The sequence below is a fragment of the Saccopteryx leptura genome, chromosome 8 (genome assembly GCF_036850995.1).
Source record: "Saccopteryx leptura isolate mSacLep1 chromosome 8, mSacLep1_pri_phased_curated, whole genome shotgun sequence".
Classification (NCBI taxonomy): Eukaryota; Metazoa; Chordata; class Mammalia; order Chiroptera; family Emballonuridae; genus Saccopteryx; species Saccopteryx leptura.
The window spans coordinates 89,543,672-89,569,199 of NC_089510.1; the positions used below are offsets into that span (position 1 = coordinate 89,543,672).

At 37.8% G+C, this 25,528-nt stretch overlaps 1 protein-coding gene across 1 annotated transcript in view; it reads left to right on the forward strand.

Moving 5' to 3' along the window:
- Positions 1 to 25,528, forward strand: part of ZBBX (zinc finger B-box domain containing) — a 143,716-nt gene that overhangs the window by 53,536 nt on the left and 64,652 nt on the right. The window contains exon 6 of the mRNA XM_066346930.1: positions 20,931 to 21,092. Within this exon, the coding sequence (XP_066203027.1) occupies positions 20,931 to 21,092 (162 nt within the window). The remainder of the gene's footprint in view (positions 1 to 20,930; positions 21,093 to 25,528) is intronic.

The window sequence follows — 25,528 nt, forward strand, 5'->3', positions numbered from 1 at the left end:
TTTGGTCGTTTGACTCCCACCGGAATTGCAACCCACAGGTTGAGAACCGCTGATCTAGTGTGTCATTTAAGGCAGCTATTTCTTTGTTAATTTTTTGTCTGGAGGTTCTATCCAGTGATGTTAGTAGTATTAAAATCTTCTACTATTATAGTATTGCTGTTGATCTCACCCTTTATGTCTATCAAAATCTCCTTTATAAATTTAGGTGCTCCTGTATTAGGCACATAGACATTTACAATGGTTTTATTCTCCTGTTGGATTGCTCCCTTTATAATTATGTAGTGGCCTTCTTTATCCCTTCTTATAACCTTTGTTTTAAAGTCTATTTTTTCAGATACAAGTATTGCCACCCCAGCTTTTATTTCATTTCCATTTGCATGAAATACTTTTTTTCATCCTTTCACTTTTAATCCATGTGTGTCTTTTGTTCTGAGGTGTGTCTCTTGTAGGCAGTATATATACAGGTCCTGTTTTCTTATCCATGCAGCAACCCTATGTCTTTTGATTGAAGTATTTAATCTATTTACATTTAAGATTGTTATTGATATGTAGTTGTTTATTGCTATTTTATTTTTTAAATCTACAATCCTCTTTTTCTCGATTTTTTTTTCTTTGCTCTTTTTATAGCAGGGCCCTAAACATTTCTTGCACTGGATTGGTTGTAATGAATTCCTTGAGTTTTGGGGTTTTTTTTGTTTGGGTAGCTTCTTTTTTTTTCCTTCAATTTTAAACAATAGCCTTGCTGGATAAAGAAGTCTTGGTTATAGGTTCTTGCTTTGCAACACTTTGAATATTTCTTGCTAATCTCTTCTGGCCTCAAGTGTTTCTGTTGAGAAGTCAGATGTCATCCTTATGGGGGCTCCTCTTTAGGTAATTTATTGCTGTTTTCCTGCAGCTTTTATTATTCTTTCTTTGTCTCTTAACTTTGGCACTTTAATTATGATGAGTCTTACTGTAGGCCTCCTTGGGTTCCTCTCTAATGGAACTCTTTGTGCTTCTTGAACTTGTGTGACTTTTTTTTCATCAATTTAGGGAAATTTTCAGCTATGATTTCTTCAAACAGGTTCTCTATCCCTTGTTCGTTCTCTTCTCCTTCAAGAACCCATATGATGCCAATGTTGTTTCTCTTTATGTTGTCACAGAACTCTCTTAGAATTTTCTCAGAGCTCTTGGGCCTCTTTTCTTTTGGAGGCTCTGCTTCTGTGCTTTTATTTATCTTGTCTTCTAAATAGCTGATTCAATCCACTGCTTCATCCAGCTTGCTGTTAATTCCTTCTAGTGCAATCTTCATTTCTGATATTGTGTTTGTCATTTCTGACTGGTTCTTTTTTATGATTTCAATATCCTTTTTGATGCTTGCTATCTCTTTATTTAGGTACTCATTATGTCCATCCATTGTTGCTCTAAAATCTTTGAGCTTCATAAAAATCATTGTTTTAAACTCTGTATCTGTTATTTTGGTTACTTCCATCTCATTCAGTTCTTTTTCTGGGGATTTCTCTTGTTGATTCATTTGGGTCACATTTCTCTTTTTGCCCATTTTGTCTGTGTATTAGGTAGTACGGTCTGACTTTGAAATTTTTGTGAGGTCCTTATGAAGAAGATGGGCTTGGTTGTAATGTCCTCCAGGCCCTTGTTTTCCTTGTTCTAGTAATGCTTCTTGAGGGTACTATTTTCCCTCTTCTTGTATGTATTAGATGCAGTTGGTCTTTACCTGGGTATGATTATCCCTTCACACTGACTGGCTCTAAGGATCAACCTTGATGATATGTATTACTGTGCAATATCTGTCCTGTTGGGCATATTTATTCTCCACAGCGTCTGGTGCCTGATAGACTCCACCTTTGGGTATGCTGCTTGTGTAGGTAGTTGACTGCCCACTACCAGTAATTTTGGCTCTGGTTCTCCATTGGTTGGCATCAGCTGTTGTTGTAGCCCATTGTGGGCTACCAGTCTGCAGCTACTGCACTTTTCACTGTTTGTGTCTGTGTTTTGTGTGTCTGGGTACTATGAGAGGGGCCAACCTTTGTATAAGTGTCAGTTTTCTCCTAGAGATGAGAACAACTCCGTAAGAACCCCAAGCTCCGTAAGATTTGTCTTCACTTTTCAGCTGCCCCTCCTCTTATTATGCAGCTGTCTGGTTTTCTCAGAGTCCTCTGTAGTAAGACTGTAATGTGGGCTCAGATTGGCCTCAACCAACCGACCCCTCTACAGGTTGCATGCTTGGTGGGTGAGGGCAGCCAAGGTTGTGAATACAATGTTTGTGGGACCCCCCTACTTCAGGGGTCTCTTGGGCAGGAACTCAGTACAGGGAATGTGGCCCCTACTCCAGAGATGGATCCCTCAGTATCTGCTGGATACTCAAATTTTATTTCTCACCAACAAGGTGTGCAGCAGGTTCAGAGTGAGTGTGGCTGACAGTCTCCTCTGCAGAAGTTTTTCAGCTTTTGAGACCCTTGTCTCAGGGAAGAAGACCGAGAGAGTCCTCTCCTGGGGCTGACTTTGCCCCTCTTGATGGTGGCTAATCCCCTCAACCAGATCCAAAAATAGACTCACAGGGAGCCACAATTTAAATGTCCATGCTCCAAGCCTCTCTCCCTTCCTCCTGTGGAATCTAGCCTAACAGGACAGAATATCTATTGCTCAGGCTGGCTGACTGTGAAGTTCCACCCTATCCAATGCACATGAGCCACTGTGCTGTTGCTGATCACAGAGAGTGGAATTTGCCTCAGCTGGGCCTGGTGTGAAGAGTTTTTCGTTAGGGTACCACTGTAGCACAGGTTGTTAGGTCCCTAACTGATGTTTTCTGCAGCTTTCCCTTGGATGTGCTAGCCCTGGACCTCCCAAGAAGGAACCCATTGCAGACCAGTTGGAGACACTGCCTGTGACGCCTTCAGCAACCTTTTTGGAGCTACAAGCAATTCAGAGGTTGTGGCTGCCTGTGCTGGGCCCAGTTTTACATGGAAATAACAAGCTGCACTGATAGGCTGACTTTTACCCACTCTGCTCCTGGGAGAAAGTGGCCAAGTTTCCCTGAGTCCTGCCTCCTGCTGCCTCTGTCTTCTGGCTGCTTGTTGGGCTCAGCCGCTGAAAAAATTTCTGCTGGAGTCTAGAGCCCGTAGCAATTCAGTGATTAGGAAGGGTGGTGGTGTGGCTCCTCCCTTTGTCAGTCTGTGCAGACTTTTTTTTTTTTCTTTTTAATAATTTTATTTTTTTAATGGGGTGACATCAATAAATCAGGATACATATATTCAAAGATAACAAGTCCAGGTTATCTTGTCATTCAATTATGTTGCATACCCACCACCCAAAGTCAGATTGTCCTCTGTCACCTTCTATCTTGTTTTCTTTGTGCCCCTCCCCACCCTCTTTCCCTCTCCCATTCCCCCCTCCCCCCCGTAACCACCACACTCTTATCAATGTCTCTTAGTTTCACTATTATGTCCCACCTACGTATGGAATAATACAGTTCCTGTTTTTTTCTGACTTACTTATTTCGCTTCGTATCATGTTATCAAGATCCCACCATTTTGCTGTAAATGTTCCGATGTCATCATTTCTTATGGCTGAGTAGTATTCCATAGTGTATATGTGCCACATCTTCTTTATCCAGTCATCTGTTGATGGGCTTTTTGGTTGTTTCCATGTCCTGGCCACTGTGAACAATGCTGCTATAAACATGGGGCTGCATGTGTCTTTACGTATCAATGTTTCTGAGTTTTTGGGATATATACCCAGTAGAGGGATTGCTGGGTCATAAGGTAGTTCTATTTTCAGTTTTTTGAGGAACCACCATACTTTCCTCCATAATGGTTGTACTACTTTACATTCCCACCAACAGTGTATGAGGGTTCCTTTTTCTCCACAGCCTCTCCAACATTTACTATTACCTGTCTTGCTAATAACAGCTAATCGAACAGGTGTGAGGTGGTATCTCATTGCCGTTTTGATTTGCATTTCTCTAATAGCTAAAGAAGATGAGCATCTTTTCATATATCTGTTGGCCATTTGTATTTCTTCCTGGGAGAAATGTCTATTCATATCCTCTTCCCATTTTTTTATTGGATTGTTTGTTTGTTTGTTGTTGAGTTTTATGAGTTCTTTGTATATTTTGGATATTAGGCCCTTATCTGAGCTGTTGTTTGAAAATATCATTTCCCATTTAGTTGGCTTTCTGTTTATTTTGTTATCAGTTTCTCTTGCTGAGCAAAAACTTCTTAGTCTGATGTAGTCCCATTCATTAATTTTTGCCTTCACTTCTCTTGCCTGTGGAGTCAAATTCATAAAATGCTCTTTAAAACCCAGGTCCATGAGTTGAGTACCTATGCCTTCTTCTATGTACTTAATTGTTTCAGGTCTTATGTTTAGATCTTTGATCCATTTTGAGTTAATTTTTGTACAGGGGGAGAGACTGTAGTCCAGTTTCATTCTTTTGCATGTGGCTTTCCAGTTTTCCCAGCACCATTTGTTGAAGAGGCTTTCTTTTCTCCATTGTGTGTTCTTGGCCCCTTTATCAAAAATTATTTGACTATATATATGTGGTTTTATTTCTGGACTTTCTATTCTGTTCCATTGGTCTGAGTGTCTATTTTTCTGCCAATACCATGCTGTTTTGATTGTCGTGGCCCTATAATATAGTTTGAAGTCAGGTCTTGTAATGCCTCCAGCTTCATTCTTTTTCTTTAGGATTGCTTTGGCTATTCGGAGTTTTTTATAATTCCATATAAATCTGATGATTTTTTGCTCTATTTCTTTAAAAAACGTCATTGGAAGTTTGATGGGAATTGCATTAAATTTGTATATTGCTTTGGGTAATATAGCCATCTTGATTATATTTATTCTTCCTAACCAAGAACAAGGTATATTCTTCCATCTCATTATATCTTTTTCGATTTCCCTTAACAATGATTTATAGTTTTCATTATATAAGTCCTTTACATTCTTTGTTATGTTTATTCCTAAGTATTTTATTTTTTTTGTTGCAATCGTGAAGGGGATTATTCTTTTGAGTTCCTTCTCAGTTGTTTCATTGTTAGCATATAGAAAGTCTATTGACTTTTGTATCCTGCGACCTTACTGTATTGGCTTATTGTTTCTAGTAGTCTTTTTGTGAATTCTTTGGGGTTTTCGATGTATAGGATCATATCATCTGCAAAAAGTGATACCTTTACTTCTTCTTTTCCGATATGGATGCCTTTTATTTCTTTGTCTTGTCTGATTGCTCTGGCTAGAACCTCTAGTACCACATTAAATAAGAGTGGAGAGAGTGGACAACCCTGTCTTGTTCCTGATTTAAGGGGGAAAGCCTTCAGTTTAGTGCCATTTAATATGATGTTAGCTGATGGTTTATCATATATGGCCTTTATCATGTTGAGATATTTTCCTTCTATACCCATTTTGTTGAGAGTCTTAAACATAAAATTGTGTTGTATTTTATCAAAGCCTTTTCTGCGTCTATTGATAAGATCATGTGGTTTTTGTTCTTTGTTTTGTTGATATGGTGTATTACGTTAACCGTTTTACGTATGTTGAACCATCCTTGAGATTCTGGGATGAATCCCACTTGATCATGATGTATTATTTTTTTAATATGTTGTTGTATTCGATTTGCTAGTATTTTGTTTAGTATTTTAGCATCTGTATTCATTAGAGATATTGGTCTGTAGTTTTCTTTTTTTGTGCCATCCTTGCCTGGTTTTGGTATGAGGGTTATGTTGGCCTCATAAAATGTGTTTGGAAGTATTGCTTCTTCTTCAATATTTTGGAAGACTTTCAGTAGAATAGGAACCAAGTCTTCTTTGAATGTTTGATAAAATTCGCTGGTATACCCATCAGGGCCTGGACTTTTATTTTTGGGGAGGTTTTTAATGGTTTTTTCTATTTCTTCTCTACTGATAGGTCTGTTTAGGCTTTCTGCTTCTTGTGGACTCAGTCTAGGAAGGTTGTATTGTTCTAGGAATTTATCCATTTCGTCTAGGTTGTTGAATTTAGTGGCATAAAGTTTTTCATAGTATTCTACAATAATTCTTTGTATATCTACGGTGTCCGTAATGATTTCTCCTCTTTCATTTTGGATTTTGTTTATATGAGTTCTTTCTCTTTTTTCCTTGGTAAGTCTTGCCAAGGGTTTGTCAATTTTGTTGATCTTTTCAAAGAACCAGCTCCTTGTTCTATTAATTTTTTCTATAGTTTTTCTGTTCTCTAATTCATTTATTTCTGCTCTGATTTTTATTATCTCCTTTCTTCGGCTGGTTTTGGGTTTTCTTTGTTCTTCTTTTTCTAGTTCCTTAATGTGGGAAGTTAAGTGGTTCACTTGGGCTCTTTCTTGTTTGTTCATATATGCCTGAAGTGATATGAACTTCCCTCTTATCACTGCTTTTGCTGCATCCCATAGATTCTGATATGTCGTATTGTCATTTTCATTAGTCTGTATATATCTTTTGATCTCTGCACTCATTTCTTCTTTGACCCATTCATTTTTTAAAAGTATGTTGTTTAGTTTCCACATTTTTGTGGGATTTTATTCCTCTTTTTTGCAGTTGAATTCTAGTTTCAAGGCTTTATGATCAGAAAATATGCTTGGTACAACTTCAATTTTTCTGAATTTGCTGATGTTGTTTTTGTGGCCCAACATATGGTCAATTCTTGAGAATGATCCATGTACACTGGAGAAAAATGTATACTCAGTCACTTTGGGATGAAATGTCCTGTAGATGTCTATCATATCCAGGTGCTCTAGTGTTTTGTTTAAGGCCACTATGTCTTTGTTGATTCTCTGTTTGGATGACCGATCTAGAGCCGTCAGCGGTGTATTGAGGTCTCCAAGTATGATTGTGTTTTTGTCAGTTTTTGTTTTAAGATCAATAAGTAGCTGTCTAATATATTTTGGTGCTCCTTGGTTTGGTGCATATATATTAAGAATTGTTATGTCTTCTTGATTCAGTGTCCCCTTAGCCATTATGAAATGGCCATTTTTGTCTCTGAGTACTTTTCCTGTCTTGTAGTCAGCATTATCCGATATGAGTATTGCTACACCAGCTTTTTTTTTGGATATTATTTGATTGGAGTATTGTTTTCCAGCCTTTCACTTTGAATTTGTTTTTATCCTTGTTACTTAGATGAGTTTCCTGTAGGCAGCATACAGTTGGATTTTCTTTTTTAATCCATTCTGCTACTCTGTGCCTTTTTATTGGTGAGTTTAATCCATTTACATTTAGTGTAATTATTTACACTTGTGAGTTCCCTATTGCCATTTTATAGATTGCTTTCTGTTAGTTTTGTGTCTTGTTTGATCCTTCTCTTTCGTTTTTCTATCTTTTGTTTTTATTTGGTTGTATTCCATACATCTTTCCTCTGTTGCTATCTTTTTTATCTCATGTGCTTCTGTGGTGGTTTTTTCAATGGTGGTTACCTTTGAGTAATGAAAAGGGTCCCTACCCTGTTCATTGTAGCGAACTATTTTGTGAGTACTTTTGCACTCCATCGTCCTTTGCTACTGTTAATCTCCATCTTCTCCTCCTCTTTCTTTTTGTTGTCACAGTTTAAATTTGGTTTTATTGTGTTCTTCTTGGAGCTTTTACTTGTGGCTCTGTTTTTTTTTATTCTTTGTATCTGATTGGAGAACCCCCTTTAGTAATTCCTGGAGTGGGGGTTTTCTGATGATAAATTCCCTCATCTTTTCTGTATCTGTGAATGTTTTTATTTCTCCTTCATATTTGAAGGATAGCTTTGATGGGTATAGTATTCGTGGCTGAAAGTTCCTCTCTTTCAGGACTTTAAATATTGGGATCCACTCTCTTCTAGCTTGTAGAGTTTCTGCTGAGAAATCGGATGATAATCTAATGGGCCTTCCTTTATATGTTGTATTCTTCTTTTCCCTGGCTGCCTTGAGAATTTTTTCTTTGCTGTTGGTTTGTGTCAATTTCATTATGATATGCCTTGGAGTAGGTTTGTTGGGGTTAAGAAAACTCGGAGTTCTGTTTGCTTCTTGAACTTGAGGCTTTAGTTATTTCCACAGGCTTGGGAAGTTCTCATCTATTATTTGTTTGAGTATGTTCTCCATTCCATTTTCTCTCTCTTCTCCCTCTGATATACCTATTATTCTTATGTTATTCTTTTTGATGGAGTCAGATAATTCTTGTAGGGCTATCTCATTTTTTTAAATTTTTAAGTCTCTTTCTTCTTCTCTCTGTTGTGCCTCAAGTTGCTTGTCTTCTACTTCACTAATCCTCTTTTCTGTCTGACCTGTTCTATTAGCTAAGCTTGTTACTTCATTTTTCAGCTCGTGAATTGAGTTTTTCATCTCTGTTTGATTTGTTTTTATAGTTTCAATTTCCTTGGAAATATATTCTTTGTGTTCATTGAGTTGTTTTCTGAGGTCCCTAAATTGCCTTTCTGTGTTTTCTTGTATATCTCGGAGGATTTTTAGGATTTCTATCTTGAATTCTCTGTCATTTAGCTCCAAGGTTTCCAATATATTAAATTTTTTCTCCATAGATTTTTCCTTATCTAGCTGTGTTACCTCTCTTTCTTTTGTATCCATGATATTCGATTTTCTCTTCCTTAATGGCATCTGAGGGTGGTTTTGTTGATAGTATTAATGAGATTTAATAAAGAATAAAAAGTTAAAAAAAATAATAAAAAAATAAAAAATCGAAAAGAGTTGTTTTTTTTTAAAAAAAATTAATAATGAAATAAAGAAAAATAAAATAAAAATTTTAAAAAAAGGAAATTATTCCCCCACTCCTTTTTTCCTCTCCTCTCCTCTCCCCTCTTTCTTGAGAAAATCTTGTGTTGAACTGTGAATTATAACAAACAATGCCTGTGATGCAGGGCCTGAATTGGGGAAAAGTAATAAAGGGGCAAAAAAAAAAAAAAAAAAAAAAAAAAGAAAAAAGAAAAAAAAAGAGCCTATGGACCCAGAAAAGCAAATAAGGAAAACATTTGGGTCAAGAATAAAATGATTTGCTTTTAGGTGTTGGTTGTCTAAGAGTTATGATGAGAGGAATAAGAGGAAAACGGAAAAATGGGGGGACAAATTAAAAAATTACTATTGTATTTAGTGGAACAAGAACTAGATAATATGGAGAGCCAGGGATGGGAGCACTGCTAGTGAGTTAAAAAGGTGAAGTAAAAACCCCCCAAAATGCCACAAACATAAGTTTGAGTCCCAGATAAGATAATTTGTTTGTTATTGAGGTTTTAATGAGAGGAGATGTAAAGGAGAAAGGAAGAAACTAATATAGAGCGAGAAAAGAAAGAAAGAGAGAGAAAAAAAGAGGGAACCACTAAAAGAAGAAAAAAGAGAGGAGAGAGAGAGAGAGTTAAGGGTTTTGGAGTGCAACCCTCATAGAGAGAAAGGAAGAGAAGAGAAAAGATAATGGGAGATGTAACACTTATGGGTAGTGTAGTTCAAGGAGAGGAGAGAGTAAGACCGGCAGAGAGTTAATCGGCCAAATTGGAGGAGGAAAAAAAGTATCAAGAATGAAGATAAGAGAAACAAACGAACAAATATAATAAAATGGGATAGGTTATAAAGTCTGCAGATTATTCTTGATTTTGAGAGGTTATCTTCTTGCTTTTTCTTTTCTCTCCCTCTTCCTGGTCGGTGACTCTGTACCCCGGGTTCTGCCCCTTTGGCACGCTCAGGTAGAGGTTTGCAGTTGATAAGTCTCTATGGCAATGTCATGTATTGAGCTTTAGTCTCGTTGGCAGTCGAGGCTCATTAGCATTTATAGGCTCCGACAGTGAGAGAGTCCGTGTTCCTGGAGCCTTTCTCCTAGTCTTTCCTTCCTCAATTAGTAGCCTGATAATCCAGCTATGGGGTTGCTGCTGCCTCTGCCTGGATAGTAAGAGGCTCAAAGAGCTGGCAACTCCCCACTCTGTTTCCACTCAGCACAGGGCTCTGGTAAGGCTCAGTCAGTCAGAGCTGCTAGCATAATCAGGCGGGCTTTCCGCCCACTCAAAGACCTCTGGCTCTGCCACTCTGGTAACACAGGTGGGCGCCACTTCCGGGGCGCTTGGAGGAAACTCTCACTCACTGTCTGTGTGCGCACAGACCAGGATATCCGGCCAGCGGTCTCACGCTCTGAGTGAAACCCCCAACCGCAGGGAAAAGTTGCAGCGTTGGAATTGAGTCTCGCTCCGTCCCGTGCGCGGCTTTTGCAAGGCGCTGGGGCGGCCCGAGATTCCGCTTTGGGCCACACAAAGGCCACTGACTCTGCCCCTCTGTGCGATAACACGGGCGCGCACTGCCGAGGCACTCGGAGGAATCTCCCATTCACTATCTGCGCGCGCAAACCAGGATATGAGGCTGGCCGCGTTTCCCTCTGAGTGAAACCCCCTCCGGCACGGAAAATCTCCACCGTTGGAATTAGTTCTCACTCCCTCCTGTGCGTGGCTTTCCCAGGGCGCTGGGGCTGCCCAGAGACTCTGCTCTCGGCCCACAGAAAGGCCTCCAACCCTGCCTCTCCGTGGGGCAACACGGGCACCCACTCTCGGGGCCTAGGAAGAAATCTCTCGCCCACTAACTGCGCGCACGCTGACCAGGAGATGGGGTAAAATGGCTGCCCCGCTTGTCTTTCTTTGTTTGGGTTTGGCGCGAGTGTTAGCTTGTATTGCCCGGGTTGCCACAGGATCAGTTTTTCCTCGGCTTGGATCTCCGTGCCACAGCCTGGTTCGGCCGTTTGTGCCGCGGCCTGGATCTATTCACCCCCTTTGCCCGCCTCAGTTTCTATATTCACAGTTACCAGAGAAAGCCGCCCTGTTTAGGTTGGTGAGGAAGGCGGAGCATTTCTTACTCCCTATTTCCTTCGGGGTTTGGTTATATATTTAGCCAATTTTTCACTTGACCATACCTTTGGGTGTATTGCGAAGCATCTGGAGGCTCCAAGTATAGGTTTTTCTGTTTCTGGTTGAAGATCTCGTTGAGTTTTGGGGGAGATTTATCGGTATCGCTTCCTACCCCGCCATTACTCTGACGTCATCTCCCTGTGCAGACTTTTTTTACAGATCACAGTAGGGTGTGACCCCAGGAGTCTGTTGAATTTGGTCTCCGAGACCCAGAGGTGTGGTCTTTCCACAGTTTCAACTCAGTCTCTTGTAAGGTGTAAGCAGCAGTTATATATTGGGGAGAGTGTGGAGGGAGCTCTGGTCTCAACACCAGAAAACTGAGTCACTGATGCACCCCCTGTTTCCTGTCCTCTCAGAACAACCCATCTCCATGATGGGCAGGAGAGATTCCCAATGGTGGAGCAGTTGCTTTTCCCCAAACTGATGCGCTTAGAGGGGACTGCTCCACCCAAGAAAGATGGTGATTGCAGTATTCAGCAAAAGTTTTTCTGGTGGCCATCCTCCTCCAGTGTATCTCCCTGGTCCTCCAACTTTACAATCTGCTTCTACAACTCCGGTCCTATCAGGTCTCCCCCATCAGAGCCCCAGGTAAGTGGCTGTGAACGAGGTTTTCCACGCAGGCTCTTTAAAACGGAGTCTATGTCTGAGAGCTGTGTCTCTTTCTCGCAGACAGAAACCCAGCTCTTTTCACAGCTAAATGCTGTTTGGATGCCTCTTTTAAGATGTGGGGCTCTAGGCTGGGGCTCTGGGCCTGGGGCTGAGGACCCAAAGCTCTGAGGATGACCCTCCCTGCAGTGAGAGTTCCTCTGGAGCCTCAGCTGCCGCTCGCTCCTGGGAGCGGGGTAGCCCTTTCCGCATCTCCGCTTTTCCTACCAGTCTCAGTGTGGCTTCTTCTGTGATCCTTGGTTTTAGATTCCTCTTCGTTTAGTCCAAAGTTGGTTTTGCAAGATGATTGTTCTTAAATTAAGTTGTAATCCAATTTGGTCCTGGGAGGTGGCAATTGGAACATCCGCCTATCTTGTCTCCATCTTTCTTCCCCTGCAAAGATAGTTTTACTAAGTGAAAATTTAATGGGGTTATTGTATCTTGTCATAGATCTTTGTTAATTTGAGGAATTTATCTGCTTGTTATAGATAGTATACCTTCTTTTCTATGTGGTTTCCAACTGAGAGATTTAGTCTGATTTGTTATTGTTGATTTTAGATAACAGGATCCTTATACTGTCATTATGCAATGTGTTCAGTGCAATGTACGAATAGAGGCAAAATATGTGTAGAGGTTTCTTTGAATAAATATAACCTCAGCAAATGTTTGATAACTTTTAGTAAATTTACTTTGCTATAGATTAAGGCACAATTCTTCAGTGTACCTATGTTTCTGCCATAAAATGATATAAATTTGTATATTGTATTATGGTAGAAGTACACGTATACTGAAGATATGATTTCTGGGAAATTTCCCACTAACTAACTAACCAGACTTCAGGAAAAATTAAGTCTAGGTAACGTGCCTTGAGGACTTGTGCTTCCTCTTCTGTGATGTGAATCCTGAAAGCAGTTCACTTCTAACAGATCATTGGCATCAAAATGAAAAATCTCAATCAAACTCTTGCTTTCTATATTAATCTGTTGTTTAAAATCAGGAGAGAACCTTTATATTTATAGTTTCTTTATATAGACTCATATTTTTCCAGATAGCTTAACTTAGTGGGGTGTATAGTTTTTAAAGCCATTAAACAGTTAGTACTTGTGCTAAGGGGACACGTTTGTATAAATTTTCAACTTTTTTCTTCAGATCTTCATATATTGTTAAGGTTTTGCCTTTAATTGTGAGACAGCTTGCCTCCAATTACCTCCAAACAGTATTGTGCTAGAGAATAAAAATTTAAGAATCAATTAAATTCTACAGTTCTACTGATATTATACTTCTATTTACAGTTGCTCATGAGGTAATTTGTAGCAAAGAAAACAGAACTCTACTTGGAAAAATATTACCGATATGAGAGGGGGAGGGTTTTTCTCAAAAATTGGGTCTAAATAAATAAATAAATAAATTGAATTATATATACATATGAAATTTAAAAATTCTATTAGTGCATGACTTAATCTTCCAAAAATGATTTTATCATTGGAAGCTATCTGAGTCCACCTATATTCAACCCCACCAATTGCTGCAGCCAATGAATTCATAATGGTTTATTTTGCTATAACACAGTTTTTCTTCTGTGTGTATTTATTTATATCTCTATCTCTACCTCTCTATCTTTTTGCTTAGTAAATACAAATAAAATAACAGAACTCTCCTGCAGAAATTAATTTTTAGTTTCTAATGCAAGGCTGTGGTTGCAATAAATCTCTCCTAAAATTTTGTAATTGGTAAATCAATGAAAGTTAACACCGTGAAAAGAAACATTGCAACATTTTCTTTTTTCACACTTAGGAGGTAACATGGGTCTAAATTATATGTAAATTTCTTTGAGCTGGAACTTCTGGATTACATAAGGAGGCATGGCCGTGTCAACATGATCATTAATAATTATTGCTGGTTAGCCAGGGCTCAGGATGATGAGCGTAGTTAGAGTTTGGAAGTACTGACACTCTCAACACTTTCACTATTGGACCTGAACATCTATAGGTGCCGTCCATTCCAAAATGCGATAAAATACCAATTCTCTTCACTCTGATTAATGATATTGTCAGAGTGATGAATGCTTCTAGAGTGTAATTTGAAAGATAATATCATTCTAGGAAGGAAAAAAAGTTCAGGTGAGATTTCAGTATGGTTACCAGATGAAATCCAACCTCTGCACAGTGCAGGGAAGGATGCGGGGGAATCTGGAAATGCTGGCAGTAAATCACATTCTTTGGCTTTTGTTTAAGTTTCTATTCTGTAGTAAAATCCCAGATTTACTGTGTTCTCCGACAGCTGTTTGGGTTGGTTTTTAAACATTTTTAGCATATAGAATAGTTGCACGGGTAACTCTAATCATTTTGAGTCCCTCTGCCCCCTGTTGATACCTTTTAGTACTACTATATGTAAATTTTCCTATTTAGAAGTTTAAAATTTTTAAAATATTTTTAATAGATATGGTACAGTGTTATAATACTTAATATATTACCTGTTTTAAATATTTTATAGCAATAATCTTCACATTCTTGTTCACTGGCTACTTATTACTTAAAATGATAATATTTATACTATCAAGTGAAAGATAAGTTGTTTTGTGTTGCAAATCTAGTTGGGTTTTTCTAAGCAGAAACAAAAGGCTTCAGAGATATATACCAAACTATTAGTAATGGTTACCCTTGGAAAGTACTATTTATTCATGAATTAGAAGGAACTTCTATTTCTTACTTTTTATAATTGGTGGCTTTACAATTAATTTCACGGTGTTTCTATAATTTTTAAAATGTTGCTAATATAAGGATACATTTATGTATTTCTCTGTGGGAATGCTCTTAGTGTTTTAGGCAGGAACTTTTTTTTCTTAACATGTTCCATCTCATTTCAGAATATTTATTAAAAATGGTTATCACTCATTAAATGCCAATATGCTCTCCAATGGTTGTGCAAACTATAACAGTTCCCCACATTCTCAAATCTCATTGCCACAGTCAGGAAGCACTGATCCTCATATTAGTTAAATCTCTACACTAGCTTGAGCGAAAGAGAATTTTTTCTTTTTGCTGAAGGCCTCACAGATGTGTTATAAGGGAGCATGGATGATATGGCAGTGTCATTGTAAGAACCAGGACTGGAAGTTGGAAAGCTGTTGAGAGCCAGGGAAACACCTTCACTTTCAACTTTATCTACTTTGTTCTGTGTATCTACTTTATTCTTTTTCTTATAAATAACAAATTATGAATATACGTAAGTGAGGATCATTGACAGACAGACCAAATGTTGCCTTCTTGATTCCAAATCTAAATTCTCCTGAAATCAATCTGGACTAAGTTCTCACATCTTGTCCAATGAACCAAGACTCAGCAGACAGACATTTTTTAAAGTAAATTTACAAAAGTGTGCAACAATCATTTTAAAGTACATGGTTCAATATGTTTACATTATTGTAAAATTAATCTCCAGAATTTTATCTTGGAAAACTGAAACCCATTAAATAAGATTCTACTTTGTTTCTACAAATTTGACTACTCTACATACTTAATATAAGTGGAATTATATAATATTTATCTTTGATGACTGGATTATTTTACTTAGCATAACTTTCTAAAGATTCATTTATGTTGTGGTATTTGCCAGTTTTTTTCTTTTTTAAGGTTAAATAATGTTTCATTGTATCTATATACCACTTGTTATCTGTTTATCCATTGATGGCAGTTGGGTTGCTTATCCCACTTGGCTATTGTAAATAATGCTGCTATGAACATGACTATGCAAATATCTCTTTGAGGGACAGATTTCAACTCTTTATAACATACCCAGAAGTGGAATTGCCAGAATGGTAATTTTATATTTAATTTTTTGAAGAGCCTCAATTATTTACTGCAACGGAACCATTTTAAATTCCCATTAATAGGGGACAAGGCTTACTCTACATTCCCACCAATATTTGTTAGCTTCTGTTTCTTTGACAGTAGCCATCCTAATGATTGAGATGATATTTTATGTCCATATACATAATAGGATAAGCTTGTTCATTGTTACAAAGATAAATCCTGATGGAATTTTTGATAAAAAATTTTGTATATTTCAGTTGGAGAAAATTGCCATTATAAAAATATTGAGTATTTTATTCTATGGACATGATTTTTATTCCATTTTTTTAGTGCTTATTTAATTCTCTTATCATTTTGTAGTTTTTAGTGTTAAGCTCATACTTTTTTGTTAAATGTTTTTCTAAGTATTTTATTCTTTTTGTTGTTACTGTGGATATAATTTTCTCTATTCCTCCCCTCAATTTGCTAGTGCTTGCTCAGATATGAAAATAAACAAAGTAAAAACAAAAAAAAATTATTTTAGTGTCAAAAAAAGCATAAGCAAAGCACATTTGGTGTTAAAGTAATTAAGTAAGGAAAAGAATTTGGCTATAAGAATGAAAACCTTGGTTCTACAACAGCCCTGACATCTATTGGCTTTGACCTAAGCTTAGTGAGCTTGTATCTCCTTGTCAGTGTAATAGGGGTCAAAATATATTTTACTTTCCTGGGATGATTATCTTAAGGATAAGAAAAATAAAATATACATATACACCTTTAAAACTGAGGAAAGTAATATTTAAATATATGATTTTCTAGGAAATTGGTACTTTATCCTGAATTAACAGAACTTGAAGACATTTAGATAGTAGCATTCTATTGTATCAGTTATTCATAATATTTATTATATTTTCAGTAGTATATATAATGTTGGAAAAGTCATTTTTAGGCCATTTCAGTTATTTAAAATGCTACCTAAAGATGTTATTAAAATTATTGTATACATTGATAGCAAGATTCATTTTAAGACAGAAATAAACAATCATGTACTTGAATGGTAATTCTATCATGAAAATTTTATATAAAATTAATACCATTGGTTTTGATATTTGATAAAATAAAAATTGCCTATTAAACCACCTTCAAAATCAACAGATCTTTATTCTAGAATATAAAGGCTTTATTTTCTTAGTTCTTTAAAATCAGGCTTGGATTGGATTATTCTGTTTAAAAAATATTTGCTAAAATGCAGGTATTGCTGGAAAAATACAGCATTACCATTGGCCTGCATTTTTTTTCTTCTTTTCCTTTATCTCTTATTAAAACAACTGTATTAACTTCAATTTATTAACAATAAAATGCACCCATCATTTTTGTGTGCTCATAATTTATAAATTATGGTAAAGAACAAATAATATGAATGTTCTCATCTTAATTATTTTTAAGTGTACAGTTCAGCAGTATTAAGTACAAGTAGTAAATAAGCCATAGAGATCTAATGCACAGTATAAAGAATATGCATGATAATATACTATAATTATAAAATTCTTTTTTAAAAAGAACTGCATAGTTCTAAATAGGCTTTTTTATAGATCATTGGCAAATTTAAAGCAGGCACCATGATTTGTATATGCACAGAAATATATATGTATAGGTCACATTAGTAATTTTTAAATATCACTTATTAATTTAGTGTAATAGTGAAATAAAGCTATTTATTTGATGTTCACTGATTTATTTACTCTGGAACCAGATTGAATCTTAACAAATTTACAGAAGGTTATATTGGAAAGTTTCCATGTAATCTTATCTATTTAAATAGTAACTAGATTAAAATTTTAAAATAAAAATATTTCTATGGGATAGTACAGGGGTTAGGAACGAATGGCTCGTGAGCCAGATGTGGCTCTTTTGATGACTGCATCTGGATTGCAGACAAATCTTTAATAAAAAAATAATGTTAAAAATATAAAACATTCTCATGTATTACAATCCATTCATTTCCTACCGCTCATATTCATGGTTGTGGGTGGCTGGAGCCAATCACAGCTGTCCTCTGGGACAACACCAAATTTTTATTGGATAATGCGTAATGTACACGGTTGTTGTGAGGTCAGGAAGTAAACTTCCCTCCTTTTAATCAAGTAGTCAGCTAGCTAATTGCAGAAACCCTTTTGATGAAGAAGATGGCTAAAAGAAAAAAAGATGAGGAGTATCGTACTTTTCAGCAGGAATGGACAGAGGAATTCGTCTTTGTGTGCAGGTTCTGCAGTGTGTCTAATATGCAATGATAAAATTGCATTCGTGAAATGGTCAAATATTAAGCGGCACTTCAACACAGGCCATACTACATTTGCATCAAAATATCCAGCAGGGGACAGCAAGAAGATAGCATGACAAGAGTTACTGTGCAGAGTGCAAGCTGGTCAGCAGCAACTCCGTGTTTGGACCCAACAAGGTGACTGGAATTCGGCTAGCTTTGCTGGTGCTTTAGCAATTGTGAGAAATGGAAAGCCATTCACAGATGGGGAGTATGCCAAAACATTCATTCTTGATGTTGCCAGTGAACTTTTTGACGACGTTTCGGATAAAGACAAGATAATCAGATGAATAAAAGACATACCTCTGTCGGCAAGAACTGTTCACGATCTTACCATCATGATGGCAAATCAAATTGAGGCAACACAAGTGAAGGACATAAATGCAGCACCATTCTTTTCTCTCGCTTTGGATGAGTCAACAGATGCAAGCCATTTATCCCAGTTCAGCATGATTGCAAGATATGCTGTAGGTGACACACTACGTGAGGAAAGTCTTGCTGTTTTGCCTATGAAAGACAACAAGAGGGGAGGATTTATTCAAGTCTTTCACTGAGTTCGCTAAAGAAAAAAATCTAATGATGGGTAAATTTATTTCGGTGTGTACTGATGGTGCTCCGTGCATGGTGGGGAAAAACCGAGGATTCATAGTGCTTCTTCGTGAACATGAAAAGAGACCCATCCTGTTTTCACTGCATCCTATATCAGGAGGTGCTTTGTGCTCAGATGTGTGGTGAGCAGCTAGCTGGATGAGGTGATGTCACTGGTCATTCGGGTGGTCAACTTTACTGTTGCTCAAGCTTTAAATGATCGCCAGCTTAAAACACTGCTGGATAAAGTTGGGAATAATTATCCTGGTCTGCTTCTGCACAGCAATGTGCATTGATTTTCAAGAGGGAAGGTGCTCAGCCATTTAGTGGCTTGTCTGAGCGAAATCCAGACTTTTCTTGAAATGAAAAACATCGAGCATCCTGAGTTAGCTAACACTGAGTGGCTCTTGAAGTTCTACTATCTGGTCGACATGACTGAACATCTGAACCAGCTCAATGTGAAAATGCAAGGTGTTGGAAATACAGTCTTATCCCTTCAACAAGCAGCGTTTGCATTTGAAAATATTCTGGAACTCTTAATCGCTGACATTGAAAAAGTCATTTACTAAACTTTGAAAAACTGGGAGAGTTTAAAGATGCATGCACAGCAAGTGACCCTGCTCAACATCTTGATCTCCAGTAGCTAGCGGCCTTCACATCTAATCTCCTGCAGTCATTCAAAGCACGCTTTGGAGAATTTTGTGAGCACACTCGTCTTTTTAAGTTCATCACCCATCCACACGAGTGTGCAGTGGACAGCGCTGACCTGAGTTATATCCTTGGTGTCTCCATCAGAGATTTTGAGCTACAAGCTGCTGACCTGAAGGCCTCAGACATGTGGGTGAATAAGTTCAAGTCACTGAATGAAGATCTGGAAAGACTTGCACTACAGCAAGCAGAGTTGGCGAGCAAACACAAGTGGGGAGAAATGAAAAAACTTCAAACCGCAGACCAGCTGATTGTCAAAACTTGGAACGTGCTTCCCTCACATACCACACACTGCAGCGTGTGAGTATTGCTGTACTGACAATGTTTGGCTCTACGTATGCATGTGAGCAGTCTTTCTCACATCTAAAGAACGTTAAGACCAACCTACGATCACGTTTAATGGATGGAAGTCTCAACGCCTGCATGAAGCTTAACCTCACATGTATCAACCAGACTACAAAGCCATCAGCAAAACCATGCAGCACCAAAAGTCGCATTAATGGTAAGAAGTACTTTATTCATCATTGGTTAGCAATAGCATAACAACATTATTAAAAAGAATTCAGAGACTTATTGTACTTTAAAAGTGTTGGTCTTACATAAAATGCATACATTTACTTGTATTTAGTGTAAACATATTGTATAGCTCTCATGGAATTACATTTTAAAATATGTGGCATTCATGGCTCTCTCAGCCAAAAATGTTCCCGACTCCTGGGATAGTACAATATAATAATTATTTCTGATCCCTTCCTGAGTTTCCCTCTGTGAGGACGTTTGCTGAGAAGTAAGACCTATTGCTTTTGTTCTTAATGCCAGGTTCTCAGAGAGCCCCTGAAGGGCCTCCATTTCTCCCTAGACTCTGTTTGGGTCAAGCTCAGGTGACATTCAGAATCCCGCAGTTGGCTTGGGCAGACCAGGGTAGTTCTGATAGGAGACCCCTCAGAGAATAGGGCCCTCCTGAGATCTGCCTGTTCCTGTTCGGCCTCTATGAAGAAGGCCCAGGGAGATGTTTTTCTGAATTATGTTTCTCAATCATTTATTCTAATTCTGGAGTCCTTTTGCATCCTCCCCCCACACCTTATTTTTTACCATGTGTTATTTTACAAGCATAGTGGTAGCCATACAGATATTTAAGAGAACAAGATGTTTTTAATTTGTGAGTTTATATGGTATCAGGGGATAAATAGAACCAAAAGATGATGTAAAATGAATATTGCAGAGGTTGGTGGAGATCTATGTAGAGTAGGAAGAGTGTACAAAGAATGGGCTCCTCACACAGCTGGGGAAGGGATGGTGGGAAAGTTTCTTGGATGTGGAAGTAACTTGGAACAAATTCAGAAGCAGAAGTTCGCCAAGGCAAAGAAAATAGGGGAGGGTGGAGGGCCTACCTGGTAACTGAAACTCCTGAGCAAAGGCACAACATGAGGTGAGGAGAAACTAGCAAGAGCGCATTATGGAACTAAACATAGACACACTTTCTTTTCTGCAGTTTTGAATAGTTAATACTGTCTAAAGCTGTTTTATTACCATGGAACACATATTGATGCTTTTTTAGGATTAGCTATATTTAGTTCTTTAGCCATGGTGTGCATAAATTAACACATCTATTTTCTGGAGGTTGACCTAGTGGAAGGGCTATGAGTCATTAGAATCATATACACCTCGGGTTACTTTTCGTGATTGCCACTCACTAGCCATTTGACCAAGGAAGTTAGCTAAACACTTTTATTTTGGTGTCCCTGAAACAGAAGTAAAATATGTATGCTTTAGAGTTGACTGTAGGATTAAGTAACATGTTTTAAAGATACTTAAAATAATATGAGCCCAAACTAGCCCCTCATAAAATTGGCAGTTGTCACTGTTTCATTTGTTGATATAAATGTCAATTTGTATTTTTAAATATTAAATAAAATGCATTGAAGTTAGTAGTCATAGAATAATGAAAATATGATTTGATATAGCTAAATTACTCAGGCTTATATTATATATTAGGCTTATTTAGTAAAAAAATTTTTTTTAAATAGGTAAAACCTCAAATAGTATCCAATGTATTAGATGTTGCCCATCAGTTTTTAAAGGAAGTTAATCCAGATGAACCCAAAGGGGAGAATTGCTCTACAAATGAGATTAATAAAAGTCAGCACAAACCTGAATTTCCTCTCCTGCAAAGGAGCAGCTGTGATGAGGTAAGCTGAAGAAAATATAGTAGACATTTCTGTCATACATGATCATAGAGACTGTCATGTATATACCTAACTAGAGCTGTAGAGCTTTGTAGATTATTTTATCACAATGGTGTTTCATGTGAATTTGTGTTTTATTAATCAGAACCATTCTTGACTATAAAAATTCCTTTAAGGAGATTGCTTTGATTCCACTGAACTGATTTTCTGATGAATGACTCTGACTATATGGTTTCTGGGCATTTCCACCAGGCCTAGAAATGAATGACTATTTGGGAGGAACACAGAAATCGATAACACAATGCAATATAATAATTTTATATTAATCAAGACTTTAGAGGCTAAAAATACAAAACCTTACCAAGTGTTTTAGATGACAGTAAATCTGACAGTTATTTAAACTCAGATTTATACCAAATGCTGGTAGTTATGGAGATTGATTACTGTCCCACAACGTGCTGGATACATTTTCATCAGCTCATGTCCATATTTTTATTATAGACTTGTATTGATTTTTTTGGCAAAAAACAAACTTCCTCAGGTTTTTATCTATATAATAATCCCCATTCTTTTAGATGCCACTCACCTTTTCAATTCAGCTCAAAAACTGCATAACTTGGCCAATGACACACAGTTTGATACTTGGTGACAGGCTTGAACTTTGTCAGTCTCTTGAGTTTCAGTCTATGCTCATAGAACAAAAGAAAACATGCTCTATGCTAATAGGATGTCTTCACAGCAGAGGAACTATGCTTGAATGGTCCAGGAAAGTCAGTGTATTTGCATGGACTTCATGTTCTGATCCACCTGACACGGGTTTGTGAGGAATTACTACTGAATGAGTTAAAAAGCCTCATAATTATATTGGTAATGTATTAAAGACTGACAATGTGTTAGACACTATTCTAAATATTTTACAGGTAATATCCATTTTTTCCTTTCTTAATTATTCTTTCCAGATGAGAAAATAGTGGCAAAAACTGTTTTTATAAAAATTGCCCGAGGTATTATTGATAGTGGAACTTACTGCTCACAAAAGTTAGGGGGCCAGGGAACGTGCAGCTACTCCAGTGCATTTTCACCATGAAATAAAGTTGGTTTTGCATCTCAGTTGCATAATTGAACAACTTTCTTTAACTTGTTGTTTGCTTTCCTGATATTCTTTTTTTTCCTGATATTCTTGTTTAATAAAAAAAAAATCAAATGCTTCATTTTTTTTATTGCTTCATATTCATTTTGAAATATCCCCTAATTTTTGTAAGCAGTGCATATTTAAACCCAGATCTTCTGATTCCAAATTGCTTGCTTTTAATTGCTACTCAGAGGCTATGGTTTTAAGGATTTTTTTTTCATGCCTGCCATTTTATCTAATTTATTCTATCAGTAATAATAGCGATAAATCAATAGCTAATATTTATTAAACACCTGCTGCTAGGCATTGTGCTTAATTATTTGCCTGCCTTATTCAATAATTGCAAGAACCATATAAGTTTTACATGATTATCAACCAATTTAACAGATGAGGATGATGGGGTGCTGTGTAAGTAACCCTACTGAAATACTATAGAGCTTATTTCTTTGCTGGTGCTTCTAATCTCTACAATAAATGGTGTCTGTCTTTCGTCCACATAGATAACTCTTGCATAGACCCTCAACCTCTTTTCTTAACTTAAGAACCTTTACTTCAGTAGTTTCATTCAGGACTATATATTTAAACAACTGGAGAAACATTAAAGAAACACACACAACTGAATTCAGCTTCTCTCTGGGTGGAGTCCATACGTGTGGTTTTAGCAACTGCTCAGTGATTCTGGTGAGTGTTCCTGGTGGGAGTCCCAGCCTTGACCCTCAGGTGTGCACCTGTCTGTAGTGCATGCACGGAAGAGATGCTACAATCGTATTCCTGGCACTCTCCTTACACTGAAGAGCAGTGATTCTCTAACGATAGTAAGTATCAGAAACACTGGGTGTGCATTTATGGTCTGCCACTCAATTTTTTTTTCCACATCTGGGTTAGGACTCATGAATCTGATTTTTAATTAGCCTATTAAACAATTCCAAAGCCTAGAATAGTCAAAATGGTGCTAATGCCTAATATCTGTCTTAGGGATTTTCTTATGGATTAAGGACACTGTATATATATCCTTGGAAGGGGGTGCAATTCATGAAGGAGCTTTCATTTTAGAGATTGAAATCTGGGTTAAAATACTGACTCTTAGTTTCTTGTAGCTTTTATACATTGGGTAATTTACTTAGCCTTTTTATCTCTATTCCTCTTCTGGAAAGTGGGGATAAATATGTCTTTTGGGGATCTCATGTGGCCCAGAGGAGGAATAATGGAGGCACAGCACTGGTTCTTCAAATGCTCTAGCCTTTTTAGAATTGGGCAGGGTCATGCTGGGCTCTGAGTGCAAGTGACTTATGACAGTTCTGGTCTGAAACATTAAAGAACTGATGTTTAACCTTCTGGCTTTTTCCTATCCTGCCACCAATATGTGGAAGCCAATTATTCCAAAGGCATAGCAATAAAATGCACATGTCCTATATTTCTGATGCACTGCATAGAAAGGGCTGCCCAGCTTGCTGCTGGAGTCACTGCATATGCACACCACTGCACTGAATTTCTAAAGATTTTATTTATTGATTTTAGAGAAAGGAGAGAGAGAGAGAGAGAGAGAGAGAGAGAGAGAGAGAGAGAGAAAGGGAGAAAGAGAAAGAAAGGTAGAAGTGGGAAGTATCAATGCATTGTTGCTTCTCATATGTGCCTTGACTGGACAAGTCAGGGGTTTTGAACCGCAACCTGAGGGTTCCAGGTCGATGCTCCATCGTTCCATCCACTGTGCCACCACAGGTCGGCACTGAGTTTCAATGCTTGTTAGTGCAGTGTACATACATACACTCGTCTACTCACCTCTTGCTTACTGGATACCTGTAATTTCCTTCCCACGTGTTTCTAAACTCGATATTGTTTTCAAGCTGAACTCATTATTTCTCCTCCAAAACCTATAGATGTTGACTATTGGTATCAGCCTATCTATCGCGGCTTCCCAGGCCAGCAAGCACAGTGATTTTCTACAGTCCTTTCTCTCCCACTTCTGCATGTCCAACCAGTTACTATGTCACATGCAGTCTACCATCTAAAAACTCTCTTGACTGCTTGGTCATTTGTATTCTTATTGTTATTCTAAATACTGACATTCACTTTTACTTAAAGTGCAAAAGGTTCACAGAGTGTAAATTTCATTTATTCTCTCCCCTTCTAGGAATCAAAAATATTCCCAATTTTGTATATAGGTATTTATTGAAACCAATATGAATATATTTTGCAGACTGCCCTTTGTAAACATACTTTTTTACACTAAAGAAAATATTTTTATATTCATATAAGTACATTCTATACCCTTCTCATTCTATATAGTAGCTGTAATATACTCCATTTAATGTTTATTTGTTTTATAAGTGAAAGGCCGGGAGGCAGAGAGACAGACTCCCTCCCACATGTGCCCCAACCAGGATCCACCCGGCAAGCTCCCTAACTTAGCAGTACTCTGCTCATCTGGGGCCCTTGCTCTTTTGCTCAGCCACCGAGCTATTTCAGTGCCTGAGGCAAGGCCTTGGTGCCATCCTTAGCACCCAGGGGGCCAACTTGCTTGAATGAGCCATGGCTGTGAGAGGGAAGGAAGAGAGAGCGAGAGAGAATGGGGAGGGGTGGAGAAGCAGATGGTAGCTTCTCCTGTGTGCCCTGCCTGGGAATTGAGCCTGAAACTTCCGCATGCTAGGACTGATGCTCTGCCACTGTGCTAACCAGCCAGGGCCAGTGGAATTTTTAAAATCTGTTTTCCACTGCTTAACATTTACACTGTTTGAGTCTTTTGCCAGTACAAACTATAGTATAAAGAATAATTTTTGAAAAATGTTAGTTTTCCATATGTATGTGTATTTGCATAATAAATTCCTGAAATACCTAAGTGAAGAGGGTTATGCATTTGTAATATTGCTATTGCCAAATGGCTGTAACATTTTTATTGGTTTCCTTGTGTTCACTCACTATTGCCCAATCTTTCTCACTCACACACTACAATTGGGACTCTGCAATGGCTTTATGTTCCCGATAAGTTTGAGTCTAATATTCTCTGTATGGCAGGCAGGATCCTTCATGATTTGCCCCTGCTTGTGTTTCTCCCCTTTATATTTTTTAATATCCTACTTTTGGCTGTAAAAATATAAACTACTTCCAGTTTTATGCCACTGTGCTATTTGACTCCATGTCTTAGTCTACGTATCATTCCCTCGCCCTGGAATGCTGCCCCTGCCACTTTTTGCCCATAGAATTCTTGCTTGTCTGAGGTAGATGCCTGCTCCCTGCCCCTGCTTCTGTGTGGACTTATTAACCTGTGCGTCTGCGGCCAACAGCTAGCGTGGCATCTGGCAGCTTCCCA